This window comes from Asparagus officinalis, chromosome 5 (genome assembly GCF_001876935.1).
Source record: "Asparagus officinalis chromosome 5, Aspof.V1, whole genome shotgun sequence".
Classification (NCBI taxonomy): Eukaryota; Viridiplantae; Streptophyta; class Magnoliopsida; order Asparagales; family Asparagaceae; genus Asparagus; species Asparagus officinalis.
In genome coordinates this window covers 129944889-129969697 of record NC_033798.1, presented here as the reverse complement: position 1 = coordinate 129969697, position 24809 = coordinate 129944889, and the positions used below count along the sequence as shown (strand labels likewise).

At 37.1% G+C, this 24809-nt stretch overlaps 3 protein-coding genes across 4 annotated transcripts in view; all 3 read left to right on the top strand.

The window, feature by feature from the left end:
- LOC109841358 (uncharacterized protein slr1919) overlaps window positions 1–696 on the top strand; it is a 13944-nt gene extending 13248 nt beyond the window's left edge. The window contains exon 14 of the mRNA XM_020410296.1: window positions 413–696. Coding sequence (XP_020265885.1) covers window positions 413–661 — 249 coding nt within the window. The 3' untranslated portion in view covers window positions 662–696. The remainder of the gene's footprint in view (window positions 1–412) is intronic.
- Window positions 3440–13113, top strand: LOC109841357 (probable protein phosphatase 2C 59). The gene is made up of 8 exons (XM_020410295.1): window positions 3440–3493; window positions 10025–10152; window positions 10413–10511; window positions 11307–11465; window positions 11623–11709; window positions 11788–11879; window positions 12471–12545; window positions 12634–13113. The coding sequence occupies exons 2-8, from the start codon at window positions 10080–10082 to the stop codon at window positions 12790–12792; spliced, it is 744 nt and encodes a 247-aa protein (XP_020265884.1). The 5' UTR covers window positions 3440–3493; window positions 10025–10079; the 3' UTR covers window positions 12793–13113.
- LOC109841355 (glutaredoxin-C8) lies at window positions 13870–23823 on the top strand. 2 transcript variants are annotated; one of them, XM_020410294.1, is made up of 4 exons: window positions 13870–13965; window positions 23114–23187; window positions 23396–23494; window positions 23582–23823. In XM_020410294.1, exons 1-4 carry the CDS (start codon window positions 13889–13891, stop codon window positions 23650–23652), a joined length of 321 nt encoding a protein of 106 aa, XP_020265883.1. In that variant the 5' UTR covers window positions 13870–13888; the 3' UTR covers window positions 23653–23823. The 2 variants fall into 2 exon arrangements, with proteins under 2 accessions (XP_020265883.1, XP_020265882.1); XM_020410293.1 differs by lacking the exon at window positions 13870–13965 and adding an exon at window positions 13972–14226.

Sequence of the window (24809 nt, the reverse complement as noted above, 5' to 3'; positions counted from 1 at the left end):
GCACACAACGCATGCACAAACACAAACAATTTATTGGTTATATACGACTCAGATAACTATTATTTTTCTCATGCTTTATTTTCTCAATTAATTAGGTACCCTTTGAGAAATTAGGCAACCAATTTCTGAACGTGAATCTAATATCATGTGGGAGTAGGGAGTCTCTGAACATTTAAACAAGGGAAAGGGCATTTGAGACCTCTTAAAATTTAATGACCGTAAAATTTTGCATGTTTGCTGAGCTATACTTCCAGCTAAATTTAGATTCCTATAATGTAATGTGATTAAATTGCCAGCGGACACATTCATGAGATTGATTAAGATTTTGCAGAACCTGTTTTCTTTATTGTGTAGTTAGTAACTTCTTTTATTTACATTTTTCGTGATTTTGTTTCCCTCTCTATTTTGGCAGAAAGATGCAGTAATTACAAGATTAGAGAAAGGGCTTCGGTCTTTAAGAAGAGCTGTAAGTTTTGCTCCAGAAATGTGGACTGTGATGTTGATACGTATCTTAGTGAAACCAGATGCTCATAGATTTCTAATTGAGCTCTTTTCGACGCTGGTTGACCATTACAGGATTAAACTCCCTGAAACATTTTGGCTTTGTATGTCCAGATTTCTTCACTGGTTGGACAAGAATAATGTACAACATGATTTATGAAAAAAATTATATATATATAAAGTTTAACCAGTTCACATCGTATCTTTGGTTAATGAAAATATCGTCTCAGGTATGAGTGTGGTTGGGTCTTGGTGGATATGGCACTTTTAATTTTTCTAGCTCTTGAAAAATTATGAGTCTTCAGTCCAAATGTTCTAGATCTTTCATGATTATGTTGAATTGCTTTTTGTCAATTTAAAGGCAGGCGGGCGTGCGAGCTCTTTTCGCAGGCGAATTTCCTGTGAGCCTATAGAGGTATTTTTTACCGTCTACAGGCCTGCATTGTCATTTTGAGCCAAGAGGGCGCCTAGAGAGTGTTCCATGGCCCGTATATATATGAGGAATGGCCTCCCCGAGATTAGCGCATAAAACAAAATCTAACGATTCAGTATGGAAAAGGGAGGATAATCTAGTAATCTACTACGCAATTCGACTGACTTTATAGTCCATCTGGATACAGATATACAACTATGACTTGGATTTGTATGAAAAGGAGAAACTTGAGAAGGTTAACCAAGACGCACACAAAAAAAAAAAAATAAATAAAATAAAATAAAATCTCCGACCTAAAATTGAGTTTTTGCAATCATTTCTTGTAATACGAGCAAAGTTGATCCACGTGTTGTAGCGGCATTTGTTTGAAGAAGCCAAAAAATAATTCTTAAGCATTTGGCATAGATAATTCTTTTTTGCTTTATGGATAAAAATATTTTTGGGAGTTGTAATATATACAATTACTTATTTTCAAATAAATCCCTCAACTCGTTGAATTTGTTATTTGGTCTCACGATATTTATAATCTTTTTAAAATTAATGACCCCAGTTATTACTTTTACTCTTTATTAGAGGGACTCAATTCTAAATAAATTTAAGAACTAAAAGATATGATCTTAATTTTAAGAAAAAGATGGCTAGCTTATTATGCAATAGAAAAGGGAACACCTCACATGTCCTCCCTGTTGGTCTCATATTTTAGGTGCATGTAGGAAAACTCTAATTTTAATTATTTGAGGAGGTCAACTTCTAAAAGAGTTAAGAATCGACAGGACGTGATAGCACTTTTCATGATTTGAGGAATGCGTCTCAATATAAGAGTTATGTTATGGTGTTCCCATTCGCGCGCCAAAAAGCAACTCATGACCAAGCAAAGGATAGGTGTACTGCATGCTATGCCCCAATCAAGTTAGTGGCCAGAGACCAGCAGGGACGACAACTCAGCCGGCTTGTCGGGTCGACATTCCCTCACGTCGACTCGAAAGACGGTACTTGTCGCCTTTAAAAATTAAAAATTAAGTTACTTCCTTATCTTGAACATCACTAAAAGAAGAATTAAAAAAATAATAAGAATATAAATAACAAGTTCAAGACAGAAACAGGTTTCCAAAAGTGTACAAATCTCTATCCAGCACTTCGAAGTTTCTTTTGCTTTGTTTTCTTAATATTATACGTGTACGTATATATACAATACACTTTGGCGCCTTCCGTAGGCCCAGCCAAAAAAAAAAAAAAAGGCGCGTCTACTGAATTTGTCTGTCTAGATGGGACGAGTAATCTTTTTAACGATTGAGCGTTGCATGGATGATCAGCGTTCTTTTGGATATCTTAAGTTGATTGGATGATCTCACATCTAATTTTTAAAGACTTTGGATTTTATTATTATATATGTTGCTATTATCATTTTTATAAATCACAACCACAATTCTTTTGTTTTCTTGCTCCAAAATTGTGAGTATTCCAATGGGCGTTTCGTCTTTAGTTTCTGACTCCACCGTCACGTGTTGATGTCGTGTTGATTCACAAGTCGATTGCGTCTCTAACATTTTAACAAATACTTTACCAACTAAAATTTATTTATTTATTTATTTTCTTGCACTCATCTCATATCTGCCAAATCAAATACTTTACCAACTAAAATTGAAGCTTTATCAAATAAGATGCATAAAATAATTAGTATAAATTACCTGTGCACCTGGAAAAAGTAGATTATGAGGTTTAGACAATTAAATTGAGAGCAGCCGATTTAGTTATTTTGATTTCAAATATTCTAAAATCGAACTGAATCGGAATTTTCCTAAAACCGAACCGAGACGCTAAATATTGATCGGTTCGGTCGGTTTAATTAGTATGTACCGAAAAGATCATTATTCTTTTTTAGCACAAGCATGTTATTATTGTCAAATTCCTTCCGTTGAGCAATTTCAAAGATGTGAGGGGGTAATGTGAAATTGTTGAGGATTTTAGTGGCTAATAGTAAAAACCGTAATTTTTTTAATTTGTTTAATAGAGAATAATGTAGGCGCGTACACGTATCAACTACGAGGGATGTATTATTATCATTTATTTATTATGTATGGTTGACCCGGTTCAAACAGCCGGCCTCTAGCCTCATCTCTACCCGCTTCCCCACCCGCCACGTCATCCTCGCTCCCACCCCTTTTTCTCGGCCATAGAAACCCCACACGGCAAAACTCTCCCCCCCCTCTCTTTTCAACACAAAGCCTGTTTCACGCGTTTCTCTCTCTCTCTCCTCTCTCTCTCTGCTCCCCCTCCTCCGTTTCTTTCCACCCTCCGCTCTCTGAGTTTTCCCCCAATTTTTTCGGAAATCCCTTTTCATTCTTTCCCCTTTTCGATCAAACCGTCGATCGTAAATATAGTAGATCGCCTAATTCCTCGGAATCTTCTTCTCGCTCGTTATTTTCTTTAGCTCAATTAAATCGAAATCGGAAGAGGGAAATGATGGAAGGCAGATGAGTCGCTCTCGCCTCAGGAGCTGAAGCACAGCAGCAGCAGCAGCAGCTCAGCCGTTTCTCCTGTCACCGGCGGAGGCGTCAGGTTCATCTTTGTTACTCATTTCTTGCAGATCTCAAAAAAAAAAAATAAATTGTTTGATTTGAATCTGATGATCCCAACTCCTTCCCTAATCTTGTTCTCGCGGTCGCATATTTGATAATTTGGTTATGGAAAATGCATGAAAATGAAGCGATGCCAAACTTGTTGGATAATATAACGACCTAGACATGAATAGTTCAGAAATTCAGATTAATGTTACCGTTCACCGACGACAATAATGGAAGTCTTCTCCTCTCTCCTCCCGTAGCCAATGATGGGAATTAGGTCTATTTTCTGCGTACGATTGAGAGGAGGGACTCCCACCCTTTATATAGATATTTATGATTAACCATACCCATCATGGTTTAATCACAACCGTGGGATTACACTCCGATCGATCCTATCCTTTAGATATTCAAGATAACCACCCAATTTGATAAACATGAAACTGTCTAACCAGACCATGTGGTTAGCATCCTGATCCTAACTTGAATTGATGGCAACATTAAATCAAATCCAAAATCGAGTAGGTTGGGCCACATGGGTTCGTTGGATTAATCAAACCCAACAATCCCCCACTTAGCACAACATACCTCATTTTAATTTTCAAAAAACATTTAATTTTTTTTAAAACTTTTAAAGTCGGGTGCGCACTCATTTATTTTAGAAAACAACTTGTTGTCATGATTCTAATTAGAATAGTTTCCGAAACCTTTTCCTTAAAACAAAAATACCACTAATGGTTGATCGTGAAAACACTATATGCTCTAATATGGTACAATGTCACTCCACGGTCCAACCACTAGTACCACTAATGTTCTAAAGACATTTTTCTTATGGTGGTTTTAGTGGAGTGTAATAGAGCCGTACATCCCTTATGGTCAACTCTGATGTACGCTCTTAAGTGTCCTCTGTAACATACACAAACATGTATGTCGTTCTGAAACTTTTCCCGGCATCCGCCATGTGAAAACCATCACCTTTAGTCCAGAACGAAAGTCTCAAATATGATGCCCAATCACATTCAGCTTCTGCACAAATTTAAGAGTCTTTTTACTTTAACCTTTATGACTCTATGGACCACTATCTTTAATTCGAGTTTTTTTAGGATTAACTTGAAACTCTTTACTTTAAACTTTAGTTTTTTTTACTTTAAAAAATATATATCAAGCAACAATGACCAAAAACACAATGCTGCTAATATAAAAATCAGCACAATCGTTTCTTTATGAGCTCAAATCAATCCAGAATATAGTACTTGAAAATAAAACAAAACTACTACGACAACTAAATATCACTGATCATATAGAATCGAAAGACTCTAAAACACCCATACTGGATACATGTTTTGTGAAGAGCCCTGGAGAAATTTCCTTAGTTAAGGGATCAGCAATCATCAACTGAGTCGGCAGATGAGGAACCTCAATCAATCTTTGTTCGACCTTATCAAGGACTAACAAGTACTTCACACCGATGTGCTTATTCCTGCTAGAAAAATTCTTGTTCTTTACAAACTGTACGACTGCCTGATTGTCACAATACAACTTTACTGGTCTCTGAATGTAATCCACCACCTTTAGTTCACTGATGAAATTCTTGAGCCAAGAGGCATGCAATGTTGCTTCAAAAACAGCAACATACTCTACCTCCATGGTGGATGTCGTCACTAAGGACTGCTTGACACTTTTCTAGGAAACTGCTCTAACAAGCAGAAATATATAATCTGATGTTGATTTTCTACTATCAGCACATCCTGTGAAATCTGAATCTGAATAACCGACGACTTCTAGATTTTTAGATCTTCTGTAGACCAACATGAAATCCCTGGTCCTCTGCAAATACCGCAAAACCTTCTTTACAGTTTTCCGATGAGCTACATCAGAATTTTGTTGAAACCTGCCAAATATTCCTATGATATAACTGATGTCTGCCCTGATGCATAACACCGCATACATTAGACTGTCAACTGCAGAGATATACTCCTCAGAGTTCATGAGCTTATGCTCAACTTCATTTCATGGGTATCGAGATTTATTGAACATATCTCTTTGACAACTGGGGCTTCACCTGGTGCACAAAACTTTATTCCATATCACTGAAGGTTTTTTCTCAATATAAGCCCTTTGAGATAAGCCCAACAAGCCTTTATTTCGATCTCTATGGATCTTGATGCCCAAAACATAATGAGCATCTCCGAGGTCTTTCATATCAAAATGTCTCGAAAGAAAAACTTTAGTCTCATGTAGTAGATGAATATCGCTGCTGGCAAGCAATATATAATCTACATACAATACTAGAATGAGAAATCGGCTCCCACTGATTTTGAGGTATATGGTCTCAAACAAGGTTTTCTCGGAAACCATATGACTCATCATGTTGCGAGCAACATATTGATAAGTACGATTTCTTCTTTCAGCTACTCCATTTTGCTGCGGAGAACTTGGGAGAGTGTACTGAGGAACAATGCCTTGTGACCATGATATATGTCGTCCTGATCGCTTTTACCATAGAATTCCCCACCTCGATCAGAACACACATTTAATCTTTCTTTCTAACTGTTTTTTTTAACTTTAACTTGAAAGATCTTGAAAACATCCAGTGCCTCATATTTATGGTGAAGACGAAAAATATAGGCATAGCGCAAAAAATTATCTATGAAGGAGATGAAGTATTGCTAACCACTATGAGAGAGAATGGGAAGGTCCACAAATATCTGTATGAATGAGGTCAAGGAGACCTTCACTCCTGGAGGCTTCAAATTTTCTTAAGTTAGTCATCTTTCCCTTGATACAGTCAACACATGTACCAAAATTAGAGAAATCTAACTTTTCAAGAACACCAGACTATACTAAGGATTCCAGTCACTTTCTTGAAGCATGTCCCAATCTCCGATGCCAAAGTATGGAAGAATTACTATTAAGCCTAGGACGCTTTGTACCATAAGAAAATGAATCCACAGACATAGAGAGAGGGGAAAGAAAAGATGCATCCAAATTTAATCTATAAAGATCGTCAATTAAGAAATCATGTCTGATAACATCCAAACCATTTTGATAGAAACAAAACTATTCTCAAAAACAAAACTATAACCAGATTCAGAAAATCTAGAAACTGAAATAAAATTCATTCTCATAGGAGGTACATAGAAAGTGTGATAAAACTAAGGAAACTCCAGAATCCAAGCGCAGACTGAATGTCCCAACGAGCTCCACCTCCAAAGGTTGTGAGTTTTCCAAAAGTAGTTGCTCATTTGTCCTTGCCTTTCGACTATGGATTATTCCCTCCCTTCTTCTTCAGCCACTGCTTATACTTCAGACAATCTCTCTTCATATGACCAGGTTTCTTACAGAAAAAACATTTAACATTTTCACTTGCTGAAGAAGTGCTAGAAATAGTTGAAAGATTGCTGAAAGACTTCTTCCCCTTATTGTGCCCTTGATACTTGAAGAATTTCTTTCCTGTCTTATTTGGTCCAAGCTTGTCATGTGCTAGATTTGTCATCTCAGCTTTTCCTGTTTTCAGCCGCGTCCCATTTCCTGTCTTGAGAACTGTAGTTCACCTTAAAAGTGTCAAATTTGCTTGGTAGAGAAGTGACTGCAAAATGAACCATCAGATCATCCTCTAACTGAAGTCCCAACTCCCTGAGACGAATGATCAACTGAGAAACCTTCAAAATATGCTGCCGAACATCACCACTTCCATCATATTTCAGCTTAATGAGTTTGATCAGATAATTGTACTGTCTCACTCTAACGGATCCCTCAAACTGCTTCTTGATGGTCTCAAGCAACTCCTTAGCAGTTTCACAAGCCAGAATCCCTCCACGAATAGTCTGGTCCACCGATGCTCTAATGATCAGCATTGCAAGCTTGTTGGCTTTGACCCACTTAGCATGAGATTTTTTTTCAGATTGACTTGATGACTCATCAAGCTCTTTTGGCTTATCTTCGGTGAGAACATAGTCGTAGTCAAGACACCTAAGTACTATTTCAACTTGCATCTTCCAGTTGCCATAGTTGGAACCGGTTAGGGGCTCAATCCCAGTCAGATGCTTCTGGATAAACTGTCTGTCCATCTGCATTACACCATGGACGTATAAATCAAATGAGACCTTTAATTTTATTAACTTTAATATTTCCACATCCAATTTAGGTTTAGAATGGATGGGTCAGAGTGTTTATCATCTCATCACATCTTTGGGCAAGTGATTTGACATGCTATTCGCCCCCCCAAATGTGATATATAATCACCTACAGAACTAGCCTACACAGTATCAGTTTGATTTGAACACTTCCTAACCTTTTGGGCAATAAGGTTATTCTCCTCTCACTGACATGTTTCAACTCTCCTGCACCACTTATCCTGTAGGGGATTTCCTAGACACCTTTGGGCAAGACTAGTAGTCCACCCACAGATAAGTGCAACCTACCAGTCCAAATGAGACTAAACTCAACCTTAGAAAATTAGGGTATTATAGGTTGGTCATCTTTGGGCAAGACACTAACCTACTCTACCATAATTTCTAAGTGACTATTTTACTGATCTTCCTTAACCCCATAGGTTGATCTAATACTGTAATCCGTTTTATCATGAACCCAAATATTTATCCCACCTGAATTAAGTATATAATCAGGGTAAATCAATTACCTTTATGTGCATACAATAATCTTTATGAATTGTCCAAATTCTTGTATTAAAACTTTATAAAATGAAAATAAAAACTATGTAGTTGAAAAAGTACACAGAATGATCTTTCCAATGACTATTTATGGACTCAAATCGGACTTAAAACGGATCTGTAGCGATCAAAACAAAATGAATGGTCAAAACTATAATCGGTCGGGTCTGAAAATTAATGGGTCTGGCCAATTACATAATGGGTTGGGTCAGATTTTAATGGATCCAATCCATTACTGTACAGGTCGGGTCCATTACATATTGGATCAGGTCTTCCTTAATGGGTTATAGAGTTATATATAACTCAAATAATAAAAGTAGTTAATTATACTAATTAATCTAATTATTTAATACTTAAATTAATTAACTAATAATAACCCTAATTAAAACCCTAACCCTAATCCCACCCGACCAAGAGGCTGCGGCCGCCATCACCCATTACAGACCTGGCCCTCCGTGACCCGGCCCTCCGCCACCGGCTGCATCCTCGTTGTCGGCCAGATGGCCCAGATCAGCCATTGGCATGGCCCAACGAAGGGACCATGAAGAGCATGAAGATCAGTCATGGCCATGAAGATCAGATCTTCTGATCCTAATTAGATCTCACTATTTCCAAGTACTATTCATGTCTCGTATTTGAATTCATGAAGAGGAAGAAAACTCCAGCATGGCTTTTGGAGGCATAAAAAAAATCATCTTTGGGTTCTAATTAGCATCTGGCCATGGCTGAAATCCAACGAAATCGGACAGAACGTTCACAATCTAGCTTTAATTTTAGATCAACTTTGAATAATTTTTCCAGCAGTTTGACGAAATCGAAATCAAACAATTCAAAAAACTTTTCCAGCAACTCAAAGAAACTTTAAATAAATCATGGCCGCAGAACGTTCGGAGGGCTTTGACGGCAAACGACAAACAAAAGAAAACCCAAAAACAGCTTTGAATATATTTTTTTAATTAATCCGAAAAAAAACTTTAATTCTAGATCAAAAATTCATGCACAATCTAGCTCTGATACCATTGTTGGATAATATAACGATCTAGACATGAATAATTGAACTAGAAATTCAGATTAATGTTACCGATCACCGACGACAATAATGGAAGTCTTCTCCTCTCTCTTCCCGTAGCCAATGATGGGAATTAGGTCTCTTTTTTGCGTACGGTTGAGAGGAGTGACTCTCACCCTTTATATAGATATTTGTGATTACCCATCATGGTTTAATCACAACCGTAGGATTACACTACGGTCGATCCTATCCTTCAGATATTCAAGATAACCACCCAACTTGATAAACATGAAACTGTCTAACCAAACCATGTGGTTAGCATCCTGATCCTAATTTGAATCGATGACAACTTTAAATCAAATCCAAAATCGAGTAGGTTGGGCCACATGGGTTCGTTGGATTAATCGAACCCAACAACTTTCCTGATTAATTGTCATTTTTCTTTTTTGGATTATTGTGATGAGTTTTCGCTCCTAGTAGCAATTTTTTTATTTATTTGATGTTTCTTTTTGCTAGGCTATTCTATGTGTACTTCTTGTTAGGCTCCGTGTTATTTCTATCAAAAAAAAAAAAAAAAATCAAATCGGCTGCGGAACGCCGCTTGTAACTTTTGACTCCTCCATGAAAGAGGTGGCCAGATCTTAGTTTCAATGTCTCGTTTCTAAAGGGCAATTTGGACGCAATTTCGTATGTGAGCAACATGATTAACAAAAAGTATTAAATCCAAAACCGACCCTGAATTTCTATGCGCAACGCGCTGGATAAGGATACAGCAATATTCATTGTGAACGGTTTCCTGTTGTAAAATATTCCTTTCTATTAACGTTTCTTTGCTCTTTGATGGCAGTCAAAATGGTAGATTTAGTTATGGATATGCAAGCTCTCCTGGGAAAAGATCTTCAATGGAAGACTTCTATGAAACTAGAATCGACGGTGTTGACGGAGAAACAGTTGGCTTATTTGGAGTGTTTGATGGTAAGAACTTTTGTCCTCAGAACAATGGGTGGTATGTGTTTCTGTTTTCTAATTGCAGAACTTTTAACTTTTAGATTGTGCATTATAATTTGTGTAAAATTTGTACAAATGTGCAAATAAAACACGTTTTGCATCGATGCATTCTTTTTGACTGCAGCTTATAGATTTCAAATTTTTCTTATTTTACATCATTCTCACAAACAATGAGTTTTGTTTTTGTAGTATTTCACACTTACATATTTTTTGGTCTTATTATATAGGTCATGGGGGTGTTCGAGCAGCGGAGTATGTTAAGCAAAATCTCTTCAGCAATTTGATTAACCACCCAAAGTTTAGAAGCGATACAAAGTCAGCCATAGGTAAAATTCTTTTCCTTGATTTCATGTAAATTATGGATTTGTTATTTACAGCATGCTCAGTTAGCATGTCTATTTGATGCAAAATTTGGAAGTTCAATCTTGGATATGCCTTGGATTAAGCACTTGGAATTTTATAACATGACTTTGCACGAACTGGATAAGAAATCAAGTAGAAAAGATGGGTTATGCATAATGTACAAGTAATGTGACATGGCCGTAGATAGACACAGGAAATGCGTAGAGTGGGAAGCTTCCTTGGTGGAGAGAGGTAGAAGGAGAGGGAGTAAACAATATACTATTAGACAACCCAGTTCAAGAGCCTCTTGCCATTATGGGTTCTGAGGAGGTCACATGCATGCTGTATATTGTGAAGATGCTGTTCCAACAGCTTGAAACCGTGAGATCCAGGTCTTAATAGAACAATATTATCACTACATCAAGGCTCGCCCTTGCAGACAATATTAGCATACATATTTTTTATTCAACGCATCCAGGATTGTTGATCCCAAAAAAGGAATTAAAAAAAATCAAATATTATGTCAATGTTTGTTATTGTAGGCACTCTCATGAATAAAGTTTTCATGACATTTGTAATTTAAGGTATGCATATCGATTTCCTTAAGAAACCGCATGTACTGGATGGATGCGCTGGCTTTTAGTTGAGGCTGAATTGGTTCGGTTATGGGATTTACTTTGACCAATTTGACCAAAATAAAACCCAATTTCTAAATTGAACATTTGTGTAATGGGATGAAATCTTTAACCATGATGCACTAATATTCTCTTCTTCCGCAGCTGAGGCATACAGTCACACAGATTCGGAGTTTCTGAAATCTGAGACGACTCAGAACAAAGATGCTGGGTCAACAGCCTCAACTGCAATCCTTGTTGGTGATAAATTGTTAGTAGCAAATGTTGGGGACTCGAGGGTCGTTATGTGTAAGGGAGGAAAGGGTAAGTCCTCTTATCGTTGTTCATTTTGTGTATTGGTATCTATTTATCTTTCAAGTGTTGAAATGATTTAAGGATTCATATATGCTTTAAATGATTGAGAAGTGTACATTTCCTCTAGAACTCAGACTCTTACTCGATCTATTGTTGAAAAATTCAGCTGTAGCTGTTTCGCGAGACCATAAGCCTGACCAAACTGATGAGCGTCAAAGGATTGAGGATGCAGGAGGATTTGTACTCTGGGCAGGTAAGTTACGCTACATTCTGGTTGCATTTATACGATGTATTCAGGTTAGATGATCCCTTGAGCAAATTCTGAGTACAGGAACTTGGCGGGTTGGTGGTGTTCTTGCTGTCTCTCGAGCATTTGGTGACAGACTCCTGAAGCAGTATGTTGTTGCAGACCCGGAAATTACGGTATGTTTCTCACTGATCTTGATAAGTTAATGTTTCCACATTGCTTTGGATTAGGTATATATAGCACAATAGTACTCAGTAATGGACTGGAGAACCTTTTGGGTAACAAATTCGAATGCATATTGTTCTTTTATGTTGATGCTCTACTTATCATGATAGAACATCCATAGTTGTTCACATGTATGTTGGACTTCCCAAAGGTGCAGGTTATTGCAAGCAGACTTGTAGTGAGAAGACCAATTTACGCTACAGGCCAGTCTATTACTTAGAAGGGCTTTATCATAAATAAGTTACTATCAGGAACAGTATTGTGCAAGTTGTAGAGCAATTTCTGAAGTTCTGTCTTGAGTTCACTGCAAGTTTAAGCTTGAGCAGTAACTATGATTTCGTCGACGTGCCTTGTTTACAACTTTCTGTTTATCAACTGTGCATGTTAGATCCATGGGATCGGTATGGATCTCATAAAAATGGTTCACTCCTTGCTGATCTGCGAGGCATTAAATAAATACACACATACCTTAATGAAGGCACATTGTAATATGTATTAATGAAACAGGGTGACCAATATACAGATAATGTGGTTATATGCAGGAAGAGGTTGTTGACGGTTCTCTTGAATTTCTTATCCTTGCAAGTGATGGGCTATGGGACGTCGTAACGAACGAGGTACTCAAAATATTCCAAAACATTGTAACCTCACTTTGATCCGTATTGAAAATCTTCTCATGCATATGACTAAATTTCCCAATTTCAGGAGGCCGTTGCAATGGTGAAGCCTATTGAAAACCCAGAAGAGGCAGCAAAGAAACTGATGCAGGAAGCTTCTCAACGAGGCAGTGTCGATAATATCACCTGTGTTGTGGTTCGCTTCTTAGGAAGCCAGGGCAGCGGCGAAAAATGCGAGCAACACTGAAGGATCTTTGGGTTTTATGCTTGATTCTTCTTGGAACTAATTGAAGCTGGGACTAAGAGAAGTTTAAATAGAGTGAAGTTTTGAAGAGAATTTCACTAAAAAGTGGAAATCATGCTTGTTAAATTATCATCGGCAGCTGATTGAATGTATTCTCAATATCTGGGAAATGTTGTATTTGTTTCATTGTTCTTGATTGTTGTAAAAATTGTTTCAGATGAAAGAGTGGATGACTGTCACTTTCAACTCGTGTTCATGAGCGTGTACCGAATAAATTTCTGTAAATTTTCTATTACATACTGACATTATTCTTTGAATCCCGAATATCTTTTTTTAAAAATATATATTTTTACTTTGTCAACCTCTCTCTCTCTCTCTTCCCAAGCACTCACATTTACGTTTAGGGTCTGTTTGTTTGCTAAAAAAAATGAGAAATGTGTTGCCACCTCAACTTTCAAGAAATGTCCCATGTGCCACATGGGTTTTTGTTTTCAAGAGGTTTCCATTTCAAGTGTTTGTTTCGTTTTTAATTTTCAAGAAATGAAGTGCCACGTAAGATGCCACCTCATATTTTTAAGAAATGTGTTTTCACAACAAAATGGGTTGAAAACACTTGGAAATGTCCCATCTGAGAATTATTAATTAATAAAAACACTGTTTATGAGGTTATGAAGAATAAAACATATCATTTAAATTGATTTTCTCTCTTTTCATTTTTTTTTGTTCTCAAACAAACAAAAGAAATGGAAATGTCCAACACTGTTACTATGGAGGTTTTTTTTGTTTTTTGTGTGACTTGGCAGTGAAAAGGGGGGTTTTCTTTGTGAAACAAGCAAAAGAAAAGAAAACTGTGAAATGTCTTGAAATGTCATAAAAGCATTTGAAATGTGACATTTCCATTTCCTTTTTTTTTGGGGGAAATAGCCAAACAGGCCCTTAGTGACAGGGAATCTTTGATGTAAAAAAACTATCCGGTATGAAGAAACCATCATAGATTTTAATTATTTTTATTGTAAATAAATGAAGGGGCTTCTTTTGTAATTTAACCCAGTCACTAGAGACTGGTCACAATAATAAGTCCACACTGGAGACTGGGAAGATGACGTGCGGTGCGTCTCCATCCATCCATCCATCGTTTATCTTCATCTCCCTGTCTCTTTGTCGCAGCAAATCGTGGTGAGCCCCTCCCTTTCACCGTCTCTCGCATCATTAGGTTTCAGTCTGCATTTTAGATATTTTATCTGAGAATTGTGAGGTCTGGATCTGGGGAATGGCATCGATGAGGAGAGCGGCGACCTTGGCCCTGATGTTGGCGGCGATTGCGGTTTTTGTCGTCGGATCTGATGCTTCTGTTGACGCGTCGGAGGGCAAGAGGGAGTTCGTCCGCTCAACGGTGTCTTCTCATGACGTCGTCATTTTCTCCAAATCCTACTGCCCGTAACTCTCTCTCTCTCTCCATCTCCATCCCTTATTATTATTATTATTATTATTATTTAAATTAGGGTGAATTTCTGATGGATGCCTGTCTTCGTTAGAAAATAGGAAGAGATATTATTTCCCTCTTACCTACCTGCACATTTTATCATGAGAGTGAGGGCATCGGGCGAATGCCGAGACGCATCGATGCTTCGAATGAGACTTTTGAGTTAATTTAAGTGACGAACTTGGTTTGAGATCTCGATGTCTGTCGCGGTTCTAGTTTGTCTTTTACTGGTGTTTGTATCGATCAGAATAATAGGGGAGGACCATCTTGAGTGCAATAAAAGAGAAGCCATGGAGAACTTTTTTCCCCTTTCACCCCTCCCTCCTATTTTTCTGATGATGCAAGCATAAGGTAACTTATCGGGAACTTGTTGTGCGCAGCGGAACTCGAAAGCCAAATAGTACACGAACAAGAACGAGAAAGATCATAACCAAAACACAAGCACAAATCACAATCACAACAAGAAAAACCAATTTACGTGGTTCGACAAGTTGCCTACCTCCACGGGGTAAGAAGGGGGGGTTTCTTACTATTAGAGATTAAGAGAATAACAAATAGGGTTATAAATCTCACCAAAAACCCTCAAACAAAGCTCTCTAGATCTCTCTCAAATCCTCCCACAAATGATGCACAATACTCTCTCAAAAGCTGCTCAAAGTTGTTCTTAATTAATTCTAATTAATCAGGTTTATGGTTATATATCAACACAAAACGAAAAGGATAAGAAAACAAAGCCCAAAGCCCAGACTCAGACCCGAGTCGCGGTCGACCGCACTTGACTCCGCGGTCGACCGGACAGAATGACAAAAAACTCGTAAAATCGATTACAGAGTCCGCGGTCGACCGCACTTGACGCCGTGATCGACCGAACAGAAATCCGAAAATGCACCATGTAGTGTGCACGCTTGTCGGTCAACCACAACTGATCTCGTGGTCGACCGGAAAGTTTCCAAACATTTTCCTGCGTATAATTTCTTGAACTTTTTCACCGTTTCTTCAATTCTCCACCTCGGCGAAGTTTTTCTCAAAACTGAGCCGACACAAAAAAAAACCAAATGTCCCACTTGTTGCGTCCAATACGAAGTGAAGTAAATCCATGACAACGAACTCAATCCACAATAAGTCGGGGACCCAAACGAGAGCTCAAACAATCTTCCCCCATCAAATCAACAAATCCAACTGGCTGCATTGAAAAGACTACCTACGTATCCTCTTGTCTAAGGAATCAAACCGAACGTAATTCACCCAAATGGCCTCCAAAGGCCCTCAACATTGAAGAATGTTCAATAGCTTCAAACAATGATCAAATTTCACACCTGAAACAACTTTGATCAACATATTCACAGGGTTGTCCTTCGTGTGGATCTTCTCCAATATGACGTCTCCATCATCCAAAACATCACGAACAAAGTAAAATCCGACATTAATATGCTTCGTGCGTGCATGATAAACCTGGTTCTTTGTCAAATAGATAGCTGACATGCTATCACAATATACCCGAATGGTCTCCTGTGTAATCCCCAAGTCCTCCAACAATCCATGCAACCACAAAGCCTCCTTAACAGCTTCAGTCACCGTCAATACTCCGCCTCTGTAGTAGAGAGAGCCACTGTAGACTGAAGTGTACATCTCTAACATACCGGTGCTCCTGCCAATATAAATATATATCCTGAAGTAGACCGGCGCTTATCAAGATCCCTCGCATAATCTGAATCCACATAGCCAATACAATTCTGCTCATTCTTCTTATTCTTCTGAAAAATCAAACCAACATCCACGGTGCTTTTAATATACTGTAGAATTCACTTCACGACTTCCCAATGATCCTTTCTGGGGTCGTGCATGTATCTCGATACTATGCTCACGGTCTGTGATAAATCTGACCTCTTACACACCATCACCAGTGTAGAAAATAGCGCGTTTCGTAGTGCAAAATAGCACTTAACGTAACGTAGCGTTAACCTAACGTTACATAGCATTTTCAAATAGCGCACGGACAAAATAACGTGCGCTATTTTAGCCATAGCGTAAGCTACGTAACGTAGCGTCGTGGCGTTTTGTAACGTAGGTTATTTTGTTTAATAGCTTGGATTGCTTTTAAAATAATTCAACGGCTGTGATTGACTCTCCCACTTCTCATAAGTTATTAAATTCTAACAAAACCCTAACTCTTGCTATCATCGTCGTCTCTTGCCGCCCCTTTCGACATCGTCGTCCTCTCCCGCCATTCAACTTCTGAAATTAGCAAGGTAAATACATAATACAATCTTGAATACTGATAATCAGATTATGTTTCACACTTAAAGCCATAAAAATTAATATGTGTGGAAGGGTGAGCTTGACTTGTTCCCTGAAGTTGCCATTGTTTTACTCTTTAACATGATTAGCGTGAGAAATTTGATCTATTTGGCTGGAACACACGATGTTAGGTTTCGGTTAGTTATTGATCTATCGTCGAATTTCGCCTTTGGATTGATCGTTAAGGCAAACACGGTTGATTTTGTTGTGAAATTGTGATCATATATTGATTTGTGAAATTAAGAATTGCGATGATTATTCATATTTTTTATTTTGAATGTTATATATCTATAAATTATTTAAATAATAATAAATTATTTAACCTACGTTACGCTATGCGTTATCGCTATTGTAACCTAATCGGAGGTAAGCGTTACGCTATGCGTTATCGCTATTTTCAACATTGACTATCGCATACATCAAGCTACCTACCGTACTGACATATGGAACCTTTGGGGGGTTATTCATTGGTGTAATTTGGGGGATAATGGGATAATTTTTGGAACATCACTTTTTGGTGTTATTCATTAGGGTAATTGGAACTAGAGTCAACTTTGTTGTGTTATTGGTTTGTTGGGGTAATTGGGGGATAAATACTCTATTTTTCCCTAAATTACACCAACTATATAAAGATCCCCTCCACCTCTTCCTTATAATTACCCCAAATTTACCCCATCCTTCATATTGGAACAATGTTGTTCCACTTTGAAGGTATTTGAGATAATTTTAAAATATTTTTGTATTACTTAACTAATATTTGCTAATTATATTATAAATATATGATATGATATATAAAATATAACATATATTAATAGTTTAATAACGTAATTTAATAACACATTAATAATATTATATAATAATAATTATAGTATAACGTATTTATTATAATATTATATAATATTTTAAGAACATATATTAAAATTTTAATAACATATATTAATAATATTATATTATAACATATATTAATATTTTAATAACATATATATAATATTTAATAACATATATTAATAGTATTATGTAATATGTTATTATATAATATTAATTAATAATTATAGTATAACGTATTTATTATAATATTTTAATAACATATATTATTATATAATATATTATTATATAATTAATTTATAAAATATTATTATAGTTATTATATATGACATACTATTATAATATAATATAATAATTACAAATATTAGTGAAATAGTATAATATAATATAATATAATACTATAGTTTGAAATAATATAATATATTATACTATAACACGATACCTTTTAATATATATTATTGTAATTATCATGTTTTATATATATAGAGAGTAAAACTCCTATCCACTTAAGTGGATAGAAGGTCTTATCCACCAAACTTTTTATCCACTCATATTGTCTTAAGATTTGTGCCATCAAAAGATGCACAAATCTTAAAAGATTCTTCATATCTATCACGGATCCCAATGCAATATCAACGGTTAAAAAAGTTGGTGGATGACTTATTCCTATCCACTTAAGTTGACATAAGCTTTTACATATATATATATATATATATATATATATATATATATATATATATATATATATATATATATATATATATATTTAAATTAAATAATATATTATTAAAATATTATATTAAATATATTATTCATATATTATATCAATTATTATTTAATGTAGCATACTAAAATAATGTTAATTAGTAATTATTGTATAACATATTATATTTTTGTATAAATAAAATAATGTATAATATTAAATATTATATTATTAAAATATTATATTAAATATATTGATATTATATTATATTAATTATTATATATAGTATAGCATGCTAATATAATATAGTATAATACAATATAATAATTAATAATAGTAATTTGTAAGTATAGTACAATATATTATTTTTTAATATAAAGTAAAATAATATTTATATTTTATATTATAATATACTAAACCAATTGGATAAATTAATTTAGAAGTAATTAATAGATAAAATTATATTTTAATAAGGTGTCACATCATCAATTATCCCACATGAATTGTCAAATCAAATGCTCAAATTATCCCATTATCCCACTTTATCCCACTTCACCCCACTCAAAATATCCCAAAGGGGTAAAATTGTTCTATTGGAATAATTTTTCCACTTGGCCCCAATTTGTCCCAACCAATAACCCCCCTTGACATATAATCTCTATCCTTAACTGAGACAGGTGACATTAAAGCTGAAAGCTTGAAGTGGGGAGCCAATGGAGTACTCACAGCCTTTGCATTACCATCAAAACTGAATTTCTTCAACATCTTCTGCAAGTAACTCATCTGTGTAAGGTTTAATCTCCCCTTTATCCTGTCTCGCTCAATCTTCATACCCAATATCTTCTTAGCTTCTCCAAGATCGTTCATCTCAAACTCGGATGACAGCTTCTTTTTTAACTTTCGAATAGTCAAAAAATTCCTGAAAATAATAAGCATATCATCAACATATAATAACAAATAAATGTACTTACCGTCTTGTAGGTTGTGCATGTAAACATATGGGTCATATAGTCTCCTCGTGTATCCATGGCCAATCATGAAGCTGTCGAATCTCTTGTACCACTGTCGCGACGATTGCTTCAAACCATAAAGAGACTTTTTCAGCTTGCACATCAAATCTTCCTTTTCTACAGCTTTGAATCCCAATGGTTGTGTCATATAGATCTCCTCATCTAAATCTCTGTGTAGAAAGGCTGTCTTAACATCCATCTGAACCAAATCCAAATCCAGCTGTGTCACCAATGCCAATAAAATCTGAAACGACGAATGCTTCACAACGGGTAAAAATACCTTGTTGTAATCAACGTCCTCAAGCTATGCATATCTTTTGGCAACCGATTTGGCTTTGTACCTAATGTCCCCAATAGAAGATCACTCATTCTTCGCATATACCCACTTGCAATCAATAGCTTTCTTTCCTTTAGGCAGCTTTGCAAGTTTTCAAGTGTCGTTCTTCTGAAGAGACCGCATCTCCTCCTCCATAGCTTCCCTCCACCTGATCAAATCAGAGCTAGATTCTGGCTCCCTGAATGTAGAAGGAACCATATCATCAACGACCTCCACTGATAAAGCATATGCAATTATGACATAATTGTATCTAGTTGGCCGACGAATCACTCTTCTAGATCTATTTACTACAATAGACTCCTGAGCATGATCCTACTCCTGAGTCTCACCATTCACTGTATCATTCAAATGTCCGTCTGCCATCCCATCTCCTTCTAGTGTCACCTATGTAGGAGTCTTAATGGATACAATACTATCTGAAGTAGGTGGAGTCATATCATCTTCTACCTGCTGTGATATCCTACTAATCTGGTCTTCCTCCACCTGCTGAGGGACTCGAGGCGTCATCATGTACACCTCATCAAATATGATATCTCTGGTAATGACTATCTTCTTATCCTATGAATCTCATAACTTGAAGCCTTTAACATCTTCTCTAAATCCCACAAAGATAGTTTTTCTCGGCATTGGATTCAATTTTTCATCATTAACATGATAATAAGCAGGATACCCGAATATCCGAAGTGACTCATAGTCACTAGCCACTGAACCAGATCATCGCTCCATAGGGCTCTTTCCCTATATCACAGTGCACGACAACCTATTGACGAGATGACTAGCATAAACTAACGTCTCGGTCCAAAAGGATCTAGGCAATCCACTCTGTATCATCATACATCACACCTTCTCCAGCAAGGTACGATTTAATCTCTCAGTCACCCCGTTTTGTTGCGGTGTCTCTCGAACTGTGAAGTGTCGCCTAATGCCGTGATCCCGGTAAAATTACAGAAATGGATCACTTTTATACTCTTCATCATTATCTGAACGAAGAGTCTTCACATTTTTACCTGTCTGCAGCTCCACTTTCTTCTTCCACTCCATAAAAATATCCAGGATCTCATGTTTATGCTTCATTATATATACCAAATTTCTCCTGGAATAGTCATCAATGAAAATAACAAAATAGTTGGTCTCACCAAGTGATGTGTACTTGGAAGGGCTTCAAACATCTGTGTGAATATAATCCAATATACCTTATGTGTTGCGAATAGCGGTGCGAATTTTACTCTAGTCTTCTTCCCAAGTACACAATGCTCACACAGTTCCATCTTGCAGGTTTTCGCACCTTTCAATAGCTCATGTTTCGCCAATGTCTGTAAGGACTTATCACCAGTATGTCCTAAACGCATGTGTCATAAGCTGGTAGTGTCCTCTGTAGTGATAGAAGCTGCCAGACCCCTTGTAACTGTCTTGCCCTTCAAGAAGTATAGGTTATTTTTCCTAATACCTCGCATCACCACCATAGAACCCTTCGTAACTTTTATAGTAGCATCCTCTAAAATCACCTGATAACCTGCTGTCTATAAAGTATCAAGAGAAATGATGTTCTTCGTCAACTACAGCACGAACCTCACTTCTTTCAACTCCCTAATCACCTCGTCTTGCATCCTTATCCGGACTGTACCAATTCTACCAATAGAACATACGTGATCATTATCCATGAGCACCATATCCCTTCTTTCCAGCTCCTCAAAGTTAGAGAATCAATCCCTCCTAGTACAAATATAAAATATAGCTCCCTAATCCAACATCTACTTCGTAGAGTCGGCATAGCAAACTGACGGTAGTGCAGAGCATGAATAGCCTGAAGAATCTGAATCTGAATGTTCGCCAACAGCTTTTGCAACATTTACTTCTAAAGCTTGTACAACTTTTCTCTTGTTCTTCCCGATTTTATCCTTCAACTTTGGACAGTCAATCTTCAAATGTCCCTCTTTTTTACAAAAACGACATTGATTTCTACCAATACTCTTATGTGCATCTCTATTCTTCGATTTTAAGCGGTTGAACTGACGGCGGTTTGGACTTCAGTCTCGAACTGCTAATGTATCTCCCGATGCCTTCTCGGAGGGTTCGCCATCACTCTTCCTCAACTCATAGTTCACCAATGCTGAGGTCGCATCTTTGTAGCTAAAATTAGTTCTTCCATTTATCATAATAAGAACAAACGTATCATAATCATCATCTGGTAACGAACACAAAAGTAGCATCACATTGTCTTCATCCTCAACCATGATATCCACATTAGTCATATCTGAAAGCAACTTTGTGAAGTTATTTACATGCTCCCTAATGGAAACTCTCTTCATCTTGAACTGGTAAAATCTCTTCTTCAAGTGAAGCCGATTCTCGATGTTCTTAGTAAGATACTTCTCATTGAGTGTTTCCCACAATCTCTTCGCCGACGTCTTGTTCATCACATCATAAATAAGATCTGGCGTCAAGCATGACCGAATAACTTCACAAGCTCTACTGTTCATCTTCTTCCAAACATTGTCTTTCATGTCTTCAGGTTTCTCTTGTAACTCAAGAGGCTCCTCCAAATTCTGTGCATCCAATGCATCCATCACATGATATCTTCACAAACTAAAATTAATCTTGCCATCAAACTTCGGAATATTAATCTTAGTGTAATTGATGCTCAGACTTTGTATCACCTTCGTAAGAGACGACCCCGATGTGCTTGCTTCTCCCATGTTGTAAATCTAACTCTCCAAGTAAGAATCCTTCAGCGAATCCTTCGAACAAGCCCCAAACCAAACCTGAAGCTCTGAGACCACTTGTTGTGCGCAACGAAACTCGAAAGCCAAATAGTGCACGAATAAGAACGAGAAAGATCACAACCAAAACACAAACACAAATCACAATCACAGCAGACAAACCAATTTACGTGGTTCGGCAAGTTGTCTACATCCACAGGCAAGGAGGAGGAAGTTCTTACTATTAGAGATGAAGAGAATTACAAATAGAGTTACAAATCTCACTAAAAACCCTCAAACAAAGCTCTCTAGATCTCTCTCAAATCCTCCCACAAAGGATGCACAATACTCTCTCAAAAGTTGCTCAAAATCATCCTTAATTAACCCTAATTAATTAGGTTTAGGGTTATATATCAACGCAAAACGAAACGGGTCAAAAAACAAAGCCTAGGCTCAGACCCGAGTCGCGATCGACCGCACTTAACTCCGCGGTCGACCGAACAAAATGACAGAAAACTCATAAAATCGATTACAGGATCCGCGGTCGATCACACTTGACGCCTCGGTCGACCAGACATAAATCCGAAAATACACCCTGTAGTGTGCACGTTTGTCAGTCGACCGCATCTGATCTCGAGGTCGACCGGCAAGCTTCCAAACAGTTTCCTGCGTGTAATTTCCTGAACTTTTTCGCCGTTTCTTCAGTACCCAAAACGTGGGTAGCATATCTGCAATATTTCCTTCAATTAAATGAAGAGGTGTCTTGGATGATTGTGTGCGACACCCTTCCGTGTGTATCTTGATCTTTAAAATTTCTTCGTTAGCAATTTATCGTTGGTTTGCGTGTGGATTCAAATTTACATGCGTGCATTCTTAATGTGTCTTCAACATTTTCTTCCTTCCGGTTTAGCTCATTTCCTATGGGAATACATCTCATTTTTTTACCACTCATTTTCTGCCTATTCACAGGTACTGCAGGAGAGCAAAAGGTGTTTTTCAAGAACTGAAAAAAGTGCCATACATTGTGGAGCTGGACCAAAGAGGTACATGCCTCATTCTTTTTAATTTCAGCTTAATTATGAACAAGTTAATCTCTGTTGTCGCTCGTTCCTTAAGCTGTTATTCTATGTTACCGCTTATCTAAATTGCTGATTTTGCACCAGTATCTGTTTCTTAATACCTTCTACCCACGGAAGATCGCGACTTAAGTTTCAACGCTGTTTGATTTTTTACTTTCTTCCTTTCTTGTAGAGGATGGATATGAGATCCAAGATGCCCTGTCTCAGATTGTTGGGAGGCGTACTGTTCCCCAAGTATTCATCAACGGAAAGCATATAGGGGGTTCTGATGGTAAAATACTAGAGATCTTCCCTCATTACCTCTTCGTGGAGTCAGCTTATATGATTCTAACATGAATTGTGATTTTTACTGTGTCAGATACTCTCGAAGCCTTTGAAAGCGGTAAGCTGGCAGAGCTTCTGGGTATCAGCTCGGAAGCTGATCTTTAATTGAGCTGAACTTTAATTGGGGTCCTTGCTGCTTGTCACATTTATCTCATGATTATCAGGTTTTGTTAGACCGAAGGATTTGCATTTTGAATTTGGGGTGTTATCAGATTGTTATGATATTACTATTCTTCTCGGCTTAAAATCTGCATCAGTTTACTATGTTGGTTCTTACTTGGAGCTTTGGTATAACGGTTAGAGACTTTAAGGTGGTATCAGAGCAACGCAAGCTTAAATCCTGTTGGCAACAAATTTAATGTGGATTTTAAGAAAATTGATGCCGTTTGCATGAGTCTTAAGTTTCTATGTGGAAGGTAAACCCCTGTACTCTTGAACCGGTGTGGGCTCTGTTGGATCGCACCTCATACGTAGTGACATGAAGCTGTGAATGATATTAGACAATACGCGGAGATGATATCAACCCCGGTAACTGTCAGTGCTCTGCTTTGTTTTAAAACTGAAAAATGTGGACTTCGTACGTATCTACAAATACAACGACAACATTTACATTTAGGGCGCGTTTGGAACCAAAAAAAAGGAGGGTTTTTTGGGTGAAAGCCTGACACAATGTCAGGCTTTCACCCTAAAACGCCTCTAAAAAATTTTTGTTCCAAACATGCCCTAGCTTGTGGTTGTACTTCGCATCAACTGCTGACTGAATAAAATTAAGTTGCAAGTTAAAAGAGAAAACAATTTAGAAAGGTTTTTCTTGGTTTTACAATAGGTGCAATGAGGTGGAGAGATGTACATTAGTTTAAGGCTTCATGCCTGGTTGGAGGGGGGAGGAGAGAGAATGAACAACTATATCGATAGTTCATTTTCTCACTCCTCTTGTGTCCTCCCAATTTGAAGTGGTTTTTTTCTCTTTATTTTTCTAGTTCATTTTGGCTTATCCCTTCCGACGTCACCCCACGTTCCTCTCCCTCTCTAAAAATCCTCTACCAAACATACATATGAATTTTGTCGAGGAAGTCATCGATTACAGGGTGAAGTCGACTGCGTTCATGACTAACCGTTCAACTGATTTGTCTCAGGGGTGGGGTCCTAGAAAAGTACCTTGTTTCTTTGTTTGGGGGTCATTCTTGGGTAACAGTTAGCCCCCCATCTTCCGTCATCCTAATTAAGAACATGAAGCCAAAAAAAAAAAAAAAAAAAAAAGA